This window comes from Scomber scombrus, chromosome 9 (genome assembly GCF_963691925.1).
Source record: "Scomber scombrus chromosome 9, fScoSco1.1, whole genome shotgun sequence".
Lineage (NCBI taxonomy): Eukaryota > Metazoa > Chordata > Actinopteri > Scombriformes > Scombridae > Scomber > Scomber scombrus.
Genome location: NC_084978.1, coordinates 607,626 through 623,213, shown reverse-complemented (window position 1 = coordinate 623,213; position 15,588 = coordinate 607,626). Strand labels below are relative to the sequence as shown.

The 15,588-nt window shown below is 42.0% G+C and overlaps 1 protein-coding gene across 1 annotated transcript; it reads right to left on the bottom strand.

The window, feature by feature from the left end:
- Positions 1-147: 147 nt before the first annotated feature.
- LOC133986363 (NLR family CARD domain-containing protein 3-like) lies at positions 148-12,809 on the bottom strand (the record flags this gene model as incomplete). The annotated part of the gene is made up of 10 exons (XM_062426187.1): positions 148-162; positions 853-972; positions 3,994-4,544; positions 4,666-4,712; positions 6,389-6,562; positions 7,024-7,197; positions 7,864-9,661; positions 9,774-10,002; positions 10,162-10,240; positions 12,757-12,809. Coding segments are annotated over 10 exons (3,240 nt in total), but the record flags the coding sequence as incomplete, so codon positions are not given.
- Positions 12,810-15,588: the final 2,779 nt, after the last annotated feature.

Below are 15,588 nucleotides of genomic sequence, written 5' to 3'. Positions count from 1 at the left end.
TTTTCAGGTGCTACTAAAGCTCCTTTACAAATATCACATGATGTTTGTTTAGACTGTGATTATGTATCTCAGTGTGTCTGTTCAACATGAAGCCAATCTATCTTTGACTGTCATTAAACAGATCTGATCAATAAACATCAGAACTGATCATTTTGAGTCAATCTGACAAAAACACAAAAAAGTTTTACCGGCAATGTAAAAAGATCCAAACAGACTTTAAGATCAGTTGACTGTGTGAACTTTAAAGATCCTCTGCACATGTTTGGAGAAGATAAAAATACTCTGCTTGGAATAATAATGTAATAATAAATGTATTTGCACAGTTGACCTACTTCACTGTAAAGTCCATTCTCAGTGTTTGTGGAGGCTTCATGTTTCCTCATCACACTGTGGGAGTCACATACTGGACCACGATTGGCTCCTAACTATCTGTGACATCATCAATCCTGCAGGTGTTAAACTGAGATTTAAGGTGAGCTCAGAGAAACAGAGAAGAAGAACTCAGGAATGAATCATGGTGGATAATAAATCCATTATTAGTTATTTAAATAGGAATTTAAAAGAATGAAACAGAAACATAGCAGATAGAAATGAGACCAAAGTGAATAAAGAAGGAGAAATCGCTGTGAGGTGAAAGATATGATATGAATGAAGAGTCCCAAACTGAATGTAATAAAACTCCCTGAGAGGTTTCAGACCTGATGAGCATCTGTAACTTGTAAGAAACGAGAGCACATAATTCCAGTGCTCTCTTCTCTTCACTGGCTTCCGGTTAAATACAGGATTGATTTTAAGATTCTTTTATTTGTTTTTAAGTCTCTGAATGGGCTGGCCCCAGAATACCTGTCTGACCTTATTAAACTCCATCAGCCCTCCAGAGCCCTTAGGTCCGCTAACCAGGTTGTACTGGACGTTCCTCGATCCATCAGAAAAACTAGAGGAGATCGAGCCTTCGCAGTTGCGGCTCCCACCCTGTGGAACACATTACCGCTCACTGTGCGGACTGCAAACAGCCTCTCCACTTTTAAAACACTACTTAAAACGCACCTTTTCACTTTGGCCTTTGGTGGAGGATAGCCGCTTTTATAGGGTCTTTTATCTGTTTTATTTCTCTATATTATTATTATTTTTTATTTTATTTTTTTGTTTTTATTGTTTTTATTGTGTCTACTTATTTTGCTGTAAAGCACTTTGGTAGGCCATTGGCTGTTTTAAATGTGCTATATAAATAAAGTTGACATTGACATGTGTGAGAACTTGAGTGCTGAGGTTCACATAGTCACAAAGATCTCAAGTCTCACACATTTCAAGCAGTTCACAAGCCACACCTGACATTTCTCACGCTGAGCAGCGATAGATCCCACCTTCATTTATAAAATATGAACAGCGAGGCGTACACACATCACTGTTTGTTTGGGGGTTTTCCCTCTTTTTTTATTGAAAAAAGAGCATACAGACAGTATACAGTGAACAGTATACAAGAAAGACATCAAATAATAGATGAGCCAGAGTTACATTAAACAAAATGTTGTAATGGTTACAGATATTTAGCGTTTTAATAATCTTTTGATCAGTCAAATTATTCTTATTAAATTACTCTTATGGATATAAACACACATCACTGTTAGCCACAGCACAATTCATATGCAGTATTTGAACAAATGTTGGATTGAAACCCTAACCATTAACACTGCATCTAAAAATCCAGTTAGCCAGGGGGCTAATCGCTAAGCTAATATGCTAATAGGAAGCTAATATGCTAATATACACACTTACACACTTTGTCAAGAAAAAGGTCCCCATAGGTGTTTGACCTCTGGGGTTCACACAAAGTCAGGAAAACCAACCCTGTGGGTAAAACTGCACCAGCCAATCAGGAGGCTGCTTGCTATTAATTCCAATGCTCGTGCCTGTGGGGACCGACCCACGGGTTATTAATATGTCAGGCTGCGGTCCCCACCAGGATAGCAAAACGAGAGGACACACAAACACGCACACTACAAACTTTTAATGAAACTTGAGAGCCTTGACTCAGTCACAGTTTTTAGCTTTGAATCTTCTGACATTTACACATTTTATTCAGACATCATCATCATTTACAAATACACACTGACAAACATCTTCATGGATGTATAAAGACTCACAGGCTTTGAATGATTTCTGAACATCATTTCACAAACTCCTGAACAGTGCAGGATGCTGTTGTAGTTTGTCACTGTGGCCACCAGAGGGCGCTAATATTCCTCAGCATTTATCATGGTATCTCTGTCAGTATGAACCAAAGGAATAAACAGTGACAGCTGCTGGCTTTAATCACATGTTTACAACGTGTGAGCGTTCATGTCACAGAACAAATCAAGATGCTGCATGATTACAGAGTTGGTGGAATGAGTTTAATAATTAAGCTCAGGTTAATCAGGGGGCTCCACCTCCTTACTCAGGAGGAACAACTCATTCATTAAATGATTAATTAATTAATCTCAATAAATCAATACATTTTGATAAATCAGTGAAATGTCTGAATCCGTGGTTCCCTGCATCACTTCAAAGAAAAGACAAACAACAATTAAGTTCATTTAAGGATTTTATTAACCAAGAAAATACAAATAAATGTGATGCTGAACTTGCATTACAATATGAATTCAACAGATTGTTATTCAATATAACGGCATGAATGAAAGATGGTGAATGATGAATTTAATGAAGGAAGCTAAGTAACGTTTATGTTTTACTGAGTTTTAAAGAAACTTTTAATGAATGGATCTGACATCAACCCTCGATTAAAGCCAATCAGATTCATCCCAGCTACCTGTGAGAATCTCATTTCCAGCTTTTTACCTCAAATGTTTTCATCATAATCTTCATTCAGGTCATTTGATCCTGATTATAAAATGCATAATATAATATAGTAACACAGAACACAGGATGCATTGTTCTGGCATTGATATGACATCAGCTTCATTCATTAAACATGAAAATAATAATTATGATCAATCAGAACACGTTGTTGCTCTGCCATGTATGATAGATAATTACCATCATAAAGTAAACATAACATTAATGTAACATTAGCTTGTGTTAGGTAGGCATATTCATACCAACATTAGTGTTTATGAAAGAAGAAAGAACAATGACAGTTCATCAAATATCCATTTATCTGTTACAGCTGTGACAATGGACGTTTCTTAAGGAACTGGTTTTGATTTTAAAGATGTGTATGTATAAGTTTGTTTTGGACTGCTATCCATACATTCTCAAGATGTATTCATGTATTCTCATGTACTTTATAGAGTTTGGGAGAGATTAAGTATGTTTAAGAGTAATAAAAGGAGTGATGGGCAAGTCCAGGAGGCGTTAGAAAAGATTAAATAAAAATATATATTTAAAAGAAAAGAGAACACAGAGACACTCTCCCTCCTACAGACACAGAGAGACTCTCCCTCCTACAGAGGACACAGAGAGACTCTCCCTCCTACAGAGACACAGAGACTCTCCCTCCTACAGAGACACAGAGAGACTCTCCCTCCTACAGAGACACAGAGAGACTCTCCCTCCTACAGAGGACACAGAGAGACTCTCCCTCCTACAGAGACACAGAGACTCTCCCTCCTACAGAGGACACAGAGAGACTCTCCTTCCTACAGAGGAAACAGAGAGACTCTCCCTCCTACAGAGACACAGAGAGACTCTCCCTCCTACAGAGGACACAGAGAGACTCTCCCTCCTACAGAGGACACAGAGAGACTCTCCCTCCTACAGACACAGAGAGACTCTCCCTCCTACAGAGGACACAGAGAGACTCTCCCTCCTACAGACACAGAGAGACTCTCCCTCCTACAGAGACACAGAGAGACTCTCCCTCCTACAGACACAGAGAGACTCTCCCTCCTACAGAGGACACAGAGAGACTCTCCCTCCTACAGAGACACAGAGAGACTCTCCCTCCTACAGAGACACAGAGAGACTCTCCCTCCTACAGAGACACAGAGAGACTGAGGAACCAGACCAGTGAGACCAGACCCCAAACCCAGCACACAGAGGTTCAGTGAATGTGGTGTTGAAGGTATGGAGGTGGATCAGTGTGTCAGAGGAGACTCTGTAGAAGGACAGAGTGCCAGCAGGACAGTCCACATACACTGCTACTCTGTTAGAGACAGAGGAGGAGGATGAAGAGGAAGAGGAGGAGGTGGAGGAGGAGGAGATGGTTGTTACTCTGTTATTGTGCCAGACAGAGTAACAACCAGCGGGAGAGCAGTACAGTCTCCAGGACTGATCATTCCTTCCAAACTCACAGTCATCACTGTTTCCTTTCCTCCTGATTCCTCTGTAACTCACTGATATATCAACTCCTCCTCTCCACTCGACCTCCCAGTAACATCGACCAGTCAGAACATTTCTACACAGCAGCTGAGGCCGGTGATCAAATCTGTCTGGATGATCAGGATATGACTGATCCTCCTCCACACGTGTCACCTTCCTGTTGATGTCAGACAGTTTGAGGTTTCTGTTCATTGTGTTTGGATCCAGTTCCAGTTCACAGGCATCTGATGGAGAGAACGAGACACAATACAGCTGCAGTTATTGATGATGACATCATCTTCATCCTCAGTAGGATGTGAATGAGTGATGTCACAGTTTGATGAATGAAATGAAAAACACACTTACACTTCCTCAGACCTGGTGTCAACCATCGGACTCCAGCAGGCTGCAGGCTGAAAGGAAGAGGGGGGTCAGAGCAGCACGTTCTCTTTCAGCATGCTAACATGGACATGACATCACTCTAGAAAAAGTCAGCCATATGTTTCCCATGCAGCTCTGATCCTGATCACACTGAGGAGCTTTGCTGTTGCTATGCAACACAACCGTCAATCACACATCACAACTATCAACAGCAGCTACATTCAGCCAATCAGAAACAGGCGTCTCAACGTCAAATCATGTGGACAATGAGAGTGTCCACCTGTCAGTCCATACCTGAGTGTCCACCTGTCTGTCCATACCTGAGAGTGTCCACCTGTCTGTCTCTACTTGAGAGTGTCCACCTGTCTGTCTCTACCTGAGAGTGTCCACCTGTCTGTCCATACCTGAGAGTGTCCACCTGTCTGTCTCTACCTGAGAGTGTCCACCTGTCTGTCTATACCCGAGAGTGTCCACCTGTCTGTCTCTACTTGAGTGTCCATCTGTCTGTCCATACCTGAGAGTGTCCACCTGTCTATCTCTACCTGAGAGTGTCCACCTGTCTGTCTCTACTTGAGAGTGTCTACCTGTCTGTCCATACCTGAGAGTGTCCAGTCTCCACTGTGGATCCTCCAGTCCAGCAGACAGAAGTTTCTCTCCTGAGTCTCCTGGATGATTGTAGCTCAGGTCCAGCTCTCTCAGATGGGAGGGGTTGGAGCTCAGAGCTGAGGCCAGGGAAGCACAGCCTTCCTCTGTGATCAGACATCCTGACAGACTGAACACACACAAAACAACACACATGTCACATGATCTGAGATCACTGCAGGACTGGAAGCTCCTGTGTTTATTACTGTCATCACCAATGTGTTTCTGTCATCTTTACAGTTAAACTTCATACTTTCAGTCACTACTTCTCAATTCAGATGGCCAAACACTGTAAAGCTTTTATTGTGAAGTACTTCCAGCTTCCTGTAACCTTGGTCAACATGATGTTAGCAACTGCTAACTCTTCACTGCTAAAATGGATGTAAATAAAATAATACTCATTAAAAAGCAGCCACAGTGAGCTGATTAGATGAAGAGCTGCAGGTGACAGACTCTGACTACAGTTTGTATGAACATCAAACCTCCAACACGTCACAGAGGTAAATGACTCCGTCTCAGATGCTCACAGTTTAATACAGAACAGGAATCACAACTAATGTGGCAAATAAGGACTGAACACTGTGGAAATAACAGTAAAACATAACAGAAACAAACATTTCTGACTCCTTCATTCAGTTTCAGTGATCATCCAGTTTTAAGGTTGTTTGAAACTAAAGAAGAATTAAATGGTGGTTAACCAGATAACAGCTGAGGTGAAGTGTCATATCACCAGGGTGAGTAACAATCACTATCATCCCAGCACAGATACTGCTCTGAGATTAAAAGAAACTACAACAGTTCACTGAATAACTGTCTGTGTGTTTTACTTTGGGCCAGTTACACAGTTCTTCATTCAGTTTGTGAATCTTAAAACTCCTCTCTGGTATTTCAGGTTCCAACAGCAGAGACACAACAAAACTAATAAATATATATTAATAGAAAGTTATTCACAGGGTCTAAACACATGCTGAAGATAATCTGAGTAGAGAAAATGTCCAGGTGTTTATCTCCTCATATAAATCACAGTTTAAATGATGATCAGTTGAACAGGTTGATGAATCCTGACCTGAGAGTATTCAGTGTACAGTGTGGACTCTCCAGTCCATCAGAAAGCTGCTTCACTCCTGAATCCTGCAGGTTGTTGTTACTCAGGTCCAGATCTCTCAGACTAGAGGACTGGGAGCTGAGAACTGAGGACAGAGCTGCACAGCTTCTCTCTGAGAGGTAACAGTGATTCAGTCTGAAGACACAATAATGAAAAAGAAGAACAAATAATATTTGATTTTTTTAAGGGGGACATAGATCTGACTGTCATCTGCATAGCAGTGAACATAAATGCCATGTTTAAGTCTAAACTGTGATGATATATAATCTCTGCCAAGCACCAGCTACAATCGTTGGTGTTCTGTTCTGAACCAGCTGGAGATGTGACAGTTAATAATAAAGTAATCAGAATAAATAGTAATACAGTAATATAAATCACATGGTATTAAACATGATGAGCTTCTTTATGTCAGTCAAAGATGATATCTGTGTGCTGAACTGTTCATGAAGTTAAAGTAGAGAAACATGTCAGATTTTCTAAACTGTGACATTTTAAAACCTGATGAAGAAATACTGACATGAGAGAGGCAGTTTAAACTGTATGGTGTTTATAGTTTAGAAAGTATCTTGAATCAGTTCAAACAAACATGATCTGACCTGAGAGTTTTCAGTGTACAGTGTGGACTCTCCAGTCCAGCAGAAAGCTGCTTCACTCCTGAATCCTGCAGGTTGTTGTTACTCAGGTCCAGATCTCTCAGACTAGAGGACTGGGAGCTGAGAACTGAGGACAGAGCTGCACAGCTTCTCTCTGAGAGGTAACAGTCAGTCAGTCTGAAGAGACAATAATGAACAAGTCTAAACTTTGATGATATATAATCTCTGCCAAGCACCAGCTACAATCTTTGGTGTTCTGTTCTAAACCAGCTGGAGATTTGACAGTTAATAATAAAGTAATCAGAATAAATAGTAATACAGTAATATAAATCACATGGTATTAAAACATGATGAGCTTCTTTATGTCAGTCAAAGATGATATCTGTGTGCTGAACTGTTCATGAAGTTAAAGTAGAGAAACATGTCAGATTTTCTAAACTGTGAAATTTTAAAACCTGATGAAGAAATACTGACAGAGAGGCAGTTTAAACTGTATGGTGTTAATAGTTTAGAAAGTATCTTGAATCAGTTCAAACAAACATGATCTGACCTGAGAGTCTTCAGGGTACAGTGTGGACTCTCCAGTCCAGCAGAAAGCTGCTTCACTCCTGAAACCTGCAGGTTGTTGTTACTCAGGTCCAGATCTCTCAGACTAGAGGACTGGGAGCTGAGAACTGAGGACAGAGCTGCACAGCTTCTCTCTGAGAGGTAACAGTCAGTCAGTCTGGAGAATACATTTAGAAAAATATTAAAATAATTATTTATTTTTCTCTCCTCCTGAAAAAATATCTATGAGTATCTTCTGAATCAAGCATTAATCTGGATAATTCAGTGTGTACTTACAGAGCTTTATTTGAAGCTTTGACCACTGGCAGCAGCCTCAGAAGAGCCTCCTCTGAAGCAGAGTATTTCTTCAGGTCAAACACATCCAGATCTTTTTCTGATGACAGTAAGATGAAGACCAGAGCTGACCATTGAGCAGGAGACAGTTTCTCTGTGGAGAGACTTCCTGATCGCAGGTACTGTTGGATCTCCTCCACTAGAGAACGATCATTCAGTTCATTCAGACAGTGGAACAGATTGATGCTTCTCTCTGCAGACACATTCTCACTGATCTTCTTCTTGATGTACTCGACTGTTTCATGATTGGTCTTTGAGCTTCCTGTCTGTGTCAGCAGACCTCGTAGGAGAGTCTGATTGGTCTGCAGTGAAAGACCCAGGAGGAAGCGGAGGAACAAGTCCAGGTGTCCATTTGGACTCTTTAAGGCCTCGTCCACAGCACTGCGGTAAAGATGTGTTGATTCAGGTTTGTCTTTAAAGACTTCAGACCAGGATGTTGTTTGTTCTTCTGCCAGCAGATTGACTCCAGACTTGATGAATGTCAGATGGACATGAAGAGCAGCCAGAAACTCCTGAACACTCAGATGGACGAAGCAGAACACCTTGTCCTGGTACAGCCCTCTCTCCTCTTTAAAGACCTGTGTGAACACTCCTGAGCACACTGAGGCTGCTCTGATATCGATACCACACTCTGTCAGGTCTGATTCATAGAAGATCAGGTTGCCTTTCTGCAGCTGCTCAAAAGCCAGTTTTCCCAGATACTTCATCATCTTCCTGCTCTCTGGACTCCAGTGTGAATCTGTCCCAGCTCCTCCATCATACTTGATGTTCTTCAGTTTGGACTGAACCACCAGGAAGTGGATGTACATCTCAGTCAGGGTCTTGGGCAGCTCTCCTCTCTCTCTGCTTTTCAACACATCCTCCAGAACTGTAGCAGTGATCCAGCAGAAGACTGGGATGTGGCACATGATGTGGAGGCTTCGTGATGTCTTGATGTGGGAGATGATGGTTCTGGCCTGCTCCTCATCTCTGAATCTCTTCCTGAAGTACTCCTCCTTCTGTGGGTCAGTGAACCCTCTGACCTCTGTCACCATGCCGACACACTCAGGAGGGATCTGATTGGCTGCTGCAGGTCGTGTGGTTATCCAGAGGCGAGCAGAGGGAAGAAGTTTCCCCCTGATGAGGTTTGTCAGCAGCACATCCACTGAGGTGGACTCTGTTACATCAGTCAGGATCTCAGTGTTGTGGAAGTCCAGAGGAAGTCGACACTCATCCAGACCGTCAAAGATGAACACAACCTGGAACTCTTCAAACCTGCAGATTCCTGCTTCTTTGGTTTCAGTAAAGAAGTGATGAACAAGTTCCACCAAGCTGTACTTTTTCTCTTTCAGCACATTCAGCTCTCTGAAAGTGAATGGAAATGTGAAGTGTATGTCCTGGTTGGCTTTGTCTTCAGCCCAGTCCAGAGTGAACTTCTGTGTTAAGACTGTTTTCCCAATGCCAGCCACTCCCTTTGTCATCACTGTTCTGATTGGATCATCTCTTCCAGGTGAGGCTTTAAAGATGTCTTCTTGTCTGATTGTTGTTTCTGGTCTGTCTGGTTTCCTGGATGCTGTTTCAATCTGTCTGATCTCATGTTCATCATTGACCTCTGCAGTCCCTCCCTCTGTGATGTAGAGCGGTGTGTAGATCTCATTCAGAAGGGTTGGGTTTCCTGCTTTAGCGATCCCCTCAAACACACACTGGAACTTCTTCTGCAGGTTAGACTTGAGTTTATGTCGACACTTTGCAGCAGGAGTTCCTGAATGAACTAACACAAAAAAGAGATTATAAACATATTTCCTCCATCTCTTGAGACTTCAGTAAATGTCTCATTTATCCATCATGTTAAATCTTTATAGAAATCGTCTTACTGCTCTGCAGACAGTCAGCCAGCTCCTCCTGCTTCATTCTCCTCAGGAAGTGCAGTGTGATCATCAGAAATGCCTCTCTGCTTCTCCTCATCTGCTCTTCCTGCTCACCGTCCAACACCTCCTCATCCTCCCTCTGACTCTCTGAGCATTCTGGGTAATCTGGACTCAGAACCTTCTGCATCTTCTTCAGCTCGTTTTTCACAAAAGTGACGATGTTCTCCTCCAGCAGCTGGAACAGAATAATATATGAATGACAATCAAACTAACATCATGAAGCAAACATCAGATCCATGTTGGACACACTGACAATCCACTGGTCTACAAAGTGCAGCATGGAGATGATTGTGAACACAATAGATGTAAAAGTAGTTGTTGTACATGTACAGACCATAAATATGGAGTCCAGGTGTGTTTGATGCTGCTGGGCAGACTGACCACTGGGAACCTCTGAGCTCTCCTGGTCCACTCTGTGGAGGAATCATGAAGAATGAGCTCACATTATGTCTGTCCACACAGAGACAAACACAAGCTAAAGGTCCATCAAGTGATATTTGGATATGAACAGAGAATCAGATGAGTCCCTGTAGTGGTAAAGCTTTACTAGTCCTGCTGATCCCACTGAGAATCAACAGCTCAGTCTGTTTGTAGCTTTCAGCTCAGTGTTTGGCTTCATCAGTCAGTTGGTTTAGTCCCAACAGCTCTGAACAAACCTCCATACAGCTCTCCCTCCCTCACTGTACATTGCTGAAGTGCCCTGGAGCAAAGCAGCTACAACCTGCAGCTGCTGCAGTGGAGCTGCTCAGTGTCTGCTTGTATCAGACTGGTTGAACTGGGCAGCTCCCAGTATGAACATGACATTGAGGTGTGTGTAAGTGAGAAAGTAGGCAGGTGTCATGTCTGAGGTGTTTGAGCAGGTTGAGTATTTAGTCAGACACAGTTTGTTGTATGAGCTTCAGTCTGGCTTTACAGCAGCAAACTGTACTGGCTCCTGTCTTATTCATGTGTTTGATTTTATGAGTCAAACCTTGATGGAGGAAATGATGCTGACTTGCAGAAAGCCGTTGACACAGTCAATCATTCAGTGCTGTTGTCATAGTTACAGTGCAGGTGTTTGGACACACTGCTGTAAAATTGTTTATTTCTTACATTACAGGAAGAAGTGAAGTGTGTGATGTTTAAGTGGTTTTATCAGAACCTCAGGATATTACATGTGGGATGCTGCACGCTTCTATTTTATCCTCTTTTATTTCTTATGTATATAAATGATACGACAGCTGCTGTGACATCAAGCTGCTGCTGTGATGATTCTGCATTACTGCTATCTGGGAAAGATGTCAGTGAAATTCACAACTCTTAGTAAAGAATCAGAAAGTGTCAGAGAGTGGCTCATAGATAACAAGCTTTCAATACATTTGGGTTAAAGCCAGTCAATCCTGTTTGGAACAAAGACGTCAAGAACAAATACATTGAAAATCTTTTGTAATGAAACTGAAATTTGATGATATTTTGTCTCATATTTAGGAATAATATTGGACCAGTCACTGTCCTGTGAATCTGTTGTTGTTAAAAAGTTTTCCATCAAACTTCACTTCCTGTTTCACAATAATAATATTCAGTATTAATGAAATGTTTCCTCTTTAACTCATGTTGGTTGTGATGAATTCAGAAGTGTAGGACTGCTGCCAGTACAGCTCAGAGTAGAACAACAGAAGCTGCATCATATGTTCAACATTATCAACGGCTTTGATCCTAAATACTTGACAGATAATGAAACATCCTCAGCATGGCTGTAACACCAGGGCCAGTGTGTGTTCATATAAAGTCCCTCCAGTGAATAATGGAGGCACAAGTTCCTTTTTAAAGCTGGTGCTGTGTTGTGGAACAGCTTCCTGTTACACATCCAGCTGTTAAACATGAGAGGAGCTTATAGAAGTCAGGTCAGGACTTATTTATGGAACAGGCTCACAGCTTTATAATGACATCTGTCTTGTGTTTTGTCTTTTAACATCTTGGGACGATGTTGGAAATAAGTGTTTTTATCACTTTAACATGTTTTTTATGTCTGAAATGTATAAATAAATAAATCATGTCACTTTTCATATGAACAACTGAGTGAAACAGCATGAATGTGTTCCAGGAGAGACTGTGTGAACATGTGATCATGGCCGTAGCTACCATTGAGGACACCGAGCTCATGTCCTCGGTATTTTTTTCTTGAAGTTTTGTTTCATTGTGAAGTGAAAATAGCCGACAAGACAATTATCCTTGCATCAACGGACCGTCACGTGACACGTACTAGCAGATACCGCTGCCATGTCAAAATGAAAGTAGTCGGCTATAGTCAGCGGCGGAGTGAGGCAATGAAATCCTCCGGTGTTATGTCCCAACCGGTTTCCAATTGAACTGGTTTCCTTACCAAACAGCTCCAGCTGTGTAGTGCTTCCGTCAGCAGATTCATCACAAATTCACAAAATTACAGCCAGCAGCATATTACTGGAGATGATTAAGTAGCAGTTATATAGTGCTCACTTCCAGAAAAAATATTTGCTGCAGTACATGTGAACTGCGACTTGAAAATATAAACAGAAATATATTGTCTACTTTTGTGAATTCTTGCAAACTGTTCATTCATTGGACGAGCCCTTTTCTCCCTTTCCCAGCAGGCCATGCTCCATTCCACATTTTGGACGTTGTAGAAGACTGACATGTGAGTTGATTTAAGTTGCAAAATTGGAAGTGATAAGAAAGAACTGTACCACAAGAGTGGATTGGAACTTACTGATATGTATGTCCTGGTCTTATTTTTGACCTCGGTATTTGAAAAATCCTGGCTACGGCCTTGCATGTGATGTGTTATCTCCATATTTAAATGATTATCACGTCTCCTCTCTATGACGGCCGGCTTTTCACTGACGAGGTCGGACAACACGTCATATAAACCAGTTCATTTCTAGCATAACGTTTACTGTCAGTTACAGCTTACATCTGATCAGCTGATGGACGTCCTCCTTTAAAATCAATGAAAAAGTCCTTCGATCAGTCAGCTTTACATTCTTACCTTCCATCAGCTGATTGTCCACGTTTAAAATGTATAGGTTCCTTCATGGACCGGTCACTCTTCATGGACAGACAGCTGGGTTCAGGTCCAGGTTCCAGGGAGACTGGTCTCTGATGGATCCTGTGAGACAGAAGACGAACCACCATGGAGGGAAATTCACTGTTAAGTCTTCAGACACAGTTAGGGTTGCAAAGAGATGGAAAATTTACAATACATTTACAGAAACTTTCCAAGGGAAGTTAAGCTGGGGAATTGTGGAAATATTCCAGGTTGGAAATTTGTCATGGGAATTAACAGGAAATTTGGGGTAATTTATACAAACTATATCAAATGTATACAAACATAAATATAAACTTTTTTTGCCATAAGCAGACATGCAAACTAATCATTTAAAAAACATTAGAACTTCAATCAATTCTTTCATTGAAGAACAAAAACATGAATGACCCCTCCCTCCCCCAAAAAAAGTCCCAGGAAAGGAGCCTGCTTTCAACAGGTGGAAGATAACCAGTGATAATTTCATTGATAAATCATTTTCATCACGCCCGCCGATAGGGGGGGACAAACGGGTCTGTTGTCCCGGGCCCAGGGTAGGGGGTATTTTTTTTAAAAGGCCTATTTGTGGAAAAACTATGTAATATTTGAGTTACGTAAAAGCTTTTTATTTGTTTTCTTCCTAATTGTCCTTGAAATAGTGGCCAAGAACCCCCCCCACCCCAACACAAAAATGGTTTGGCCACTGATCAAAATTTGATGTTGTCATTTGATTTGAAGTTCAATACGCTCAAAATGTCCGGTCAGCACAAGTCCGGTGCTCAGAAAAGGAAAGAAAAGAGAAAAAGAGAAGAAGAAAATAGAGGCCTTAGAGATTTTCTAAACAAATATTTTTAAAAAGGTGGTGACGGTGAAGCTGGAACTAGTAAAGTCAACGTAGAGCAAGGTAAGAAACAGCGCAGCCAACGTTTACCGGCAGCCTTGTAACGTAACCTAACAGGTCAGCTCTAATGTTAAATTTCATTAGCTTGTATAAAAGCCTGACACACAACACGTTATCTTTGACAGAAACAGTTGAGTTTGGTAGCTCCGTCAGAGAGGAGAGAGATCCAGCTGCAGTCAGGTCAAAGAGAGAGTGATGCGGGAGGGGCCCGCTGCCCCGGAGCGGAGGGACAGAGTCAGGCTAGCGGTGAGAGAGAAGAGAGTCACAGTGGAGCGGGAGGGGCCCGGCCCCGTCGGAGAGTCTGAGCAGGATGGATCAGAGACTGATCAGACACTTAATTTCAGCGATCCTGCATTATGGCCAACTAGAATTACCGACTCTGATAGAGTGAACATCGTACGTGTGATGGCAAAACGAACGCCTTTCTCAGAGAGGGCAAAGGAATTGCCAGCAGATGCAGAGGGCAGGGAATTCCCAAACTATTTGACATATTCGACATCCCACAATGGAAGGGAAACAATAGATAGGGACTGTATAGTATATAGCAGCTCAAAAAAGGCCTTATTTTGCCTACCATGCTTGCTGTTCTCCTTTGAAGTAGAGAAAAAGTCAACTAGTGCACTAAATTCCACAGATGGGATGAAAATATGGAATATAAAATACAGAAAGCTTTATGAAAGATTTCCAGAACATGAAAGAAACCGTGCACACAAACATTGTTATTAGAAATGGAAGAACCTACAACATTGTGTCCTACAGACTTCTGGAATTGACAGCCAACAACAAAAATTGATGGAGACAGAAATCGAAAAAAACAAAGCACTACTGAAGCGGCTGCTGGATGTAACACTGTACTTAGCCTTCAGGAATCTGCCATTCAGGGGCAGCACGAATACACTGGATGAGCCAGACAATGGAAATTTTCTTGGCATAATTGAGCTGTTGGCAAAGTATGACAGTATCCTAAATGACCATTTACAAAACATTATAATAATAATAATAATAATAAATCAAACTTATATAGCGCTTTATGCGGTGCTCAAAGACGCTTTACAATTTCCCTATTTCCCTATTTAAAGCTATGAAAGAAATGTTTATAAGTTATAAAAGGTTAAAAAACAAACAACGAAAGAAGACAAAAACAAAGGTTAAAAACATGACGAGTCCAGTGGGAGCTAGGAGTTGAAGGCTAGTAAGAAAATGTGTGTTTTTAGTGCAGATTTGAAAGAGGAGAGGGTTGGGGAGATTTTGATGTGAGGGGGGAGTGAATTCCATAGGGTGGGGGCAGCAACAGAGAAGGCCCGATCACCCCAGGTCCGGCACTTAGTCCGGGGGACTTGTAGCAGGTTGGCAGAGACCGACCTGAGGGATCGGGAGGGGGCGTGGTGATGAAGGAGGTCAGCAAGGTAGGGGGGTGCTAAGTTGTTGAGGGCCTTGTAGGTGGTGAGGAGGATTTTAAAGTTGATTCTGTGTTTGATTGGAAGCCAGTGAAGTTCACGGAAGACAGGTGTGATGTGTTCTCTGGAGCGGGTACCGGTGAGGAGGCGTGCAGCAGAGTTCTGGACGTATTGGAGTTTATTGAGGACTTTGGTGGTGGTGCCGTAGAGAAGACTGTTGCAGTAATCGAGCCTTGATGTAATGAAATCATGAATGAGTGTCTCAGCAGCGGTAGTAGACAGGTTGGGGCGGAGGCGGGCGATGTTTCGTAGGTGGAAAAAGGCGGTTTTGGTGATATGGTTGACATGGGGGAGGAAGGAGAGAGTGGGATGCAGGATAACTCCAAGGTTACGGATTTTGGTAGAGAGCACCGGCAACAGGGA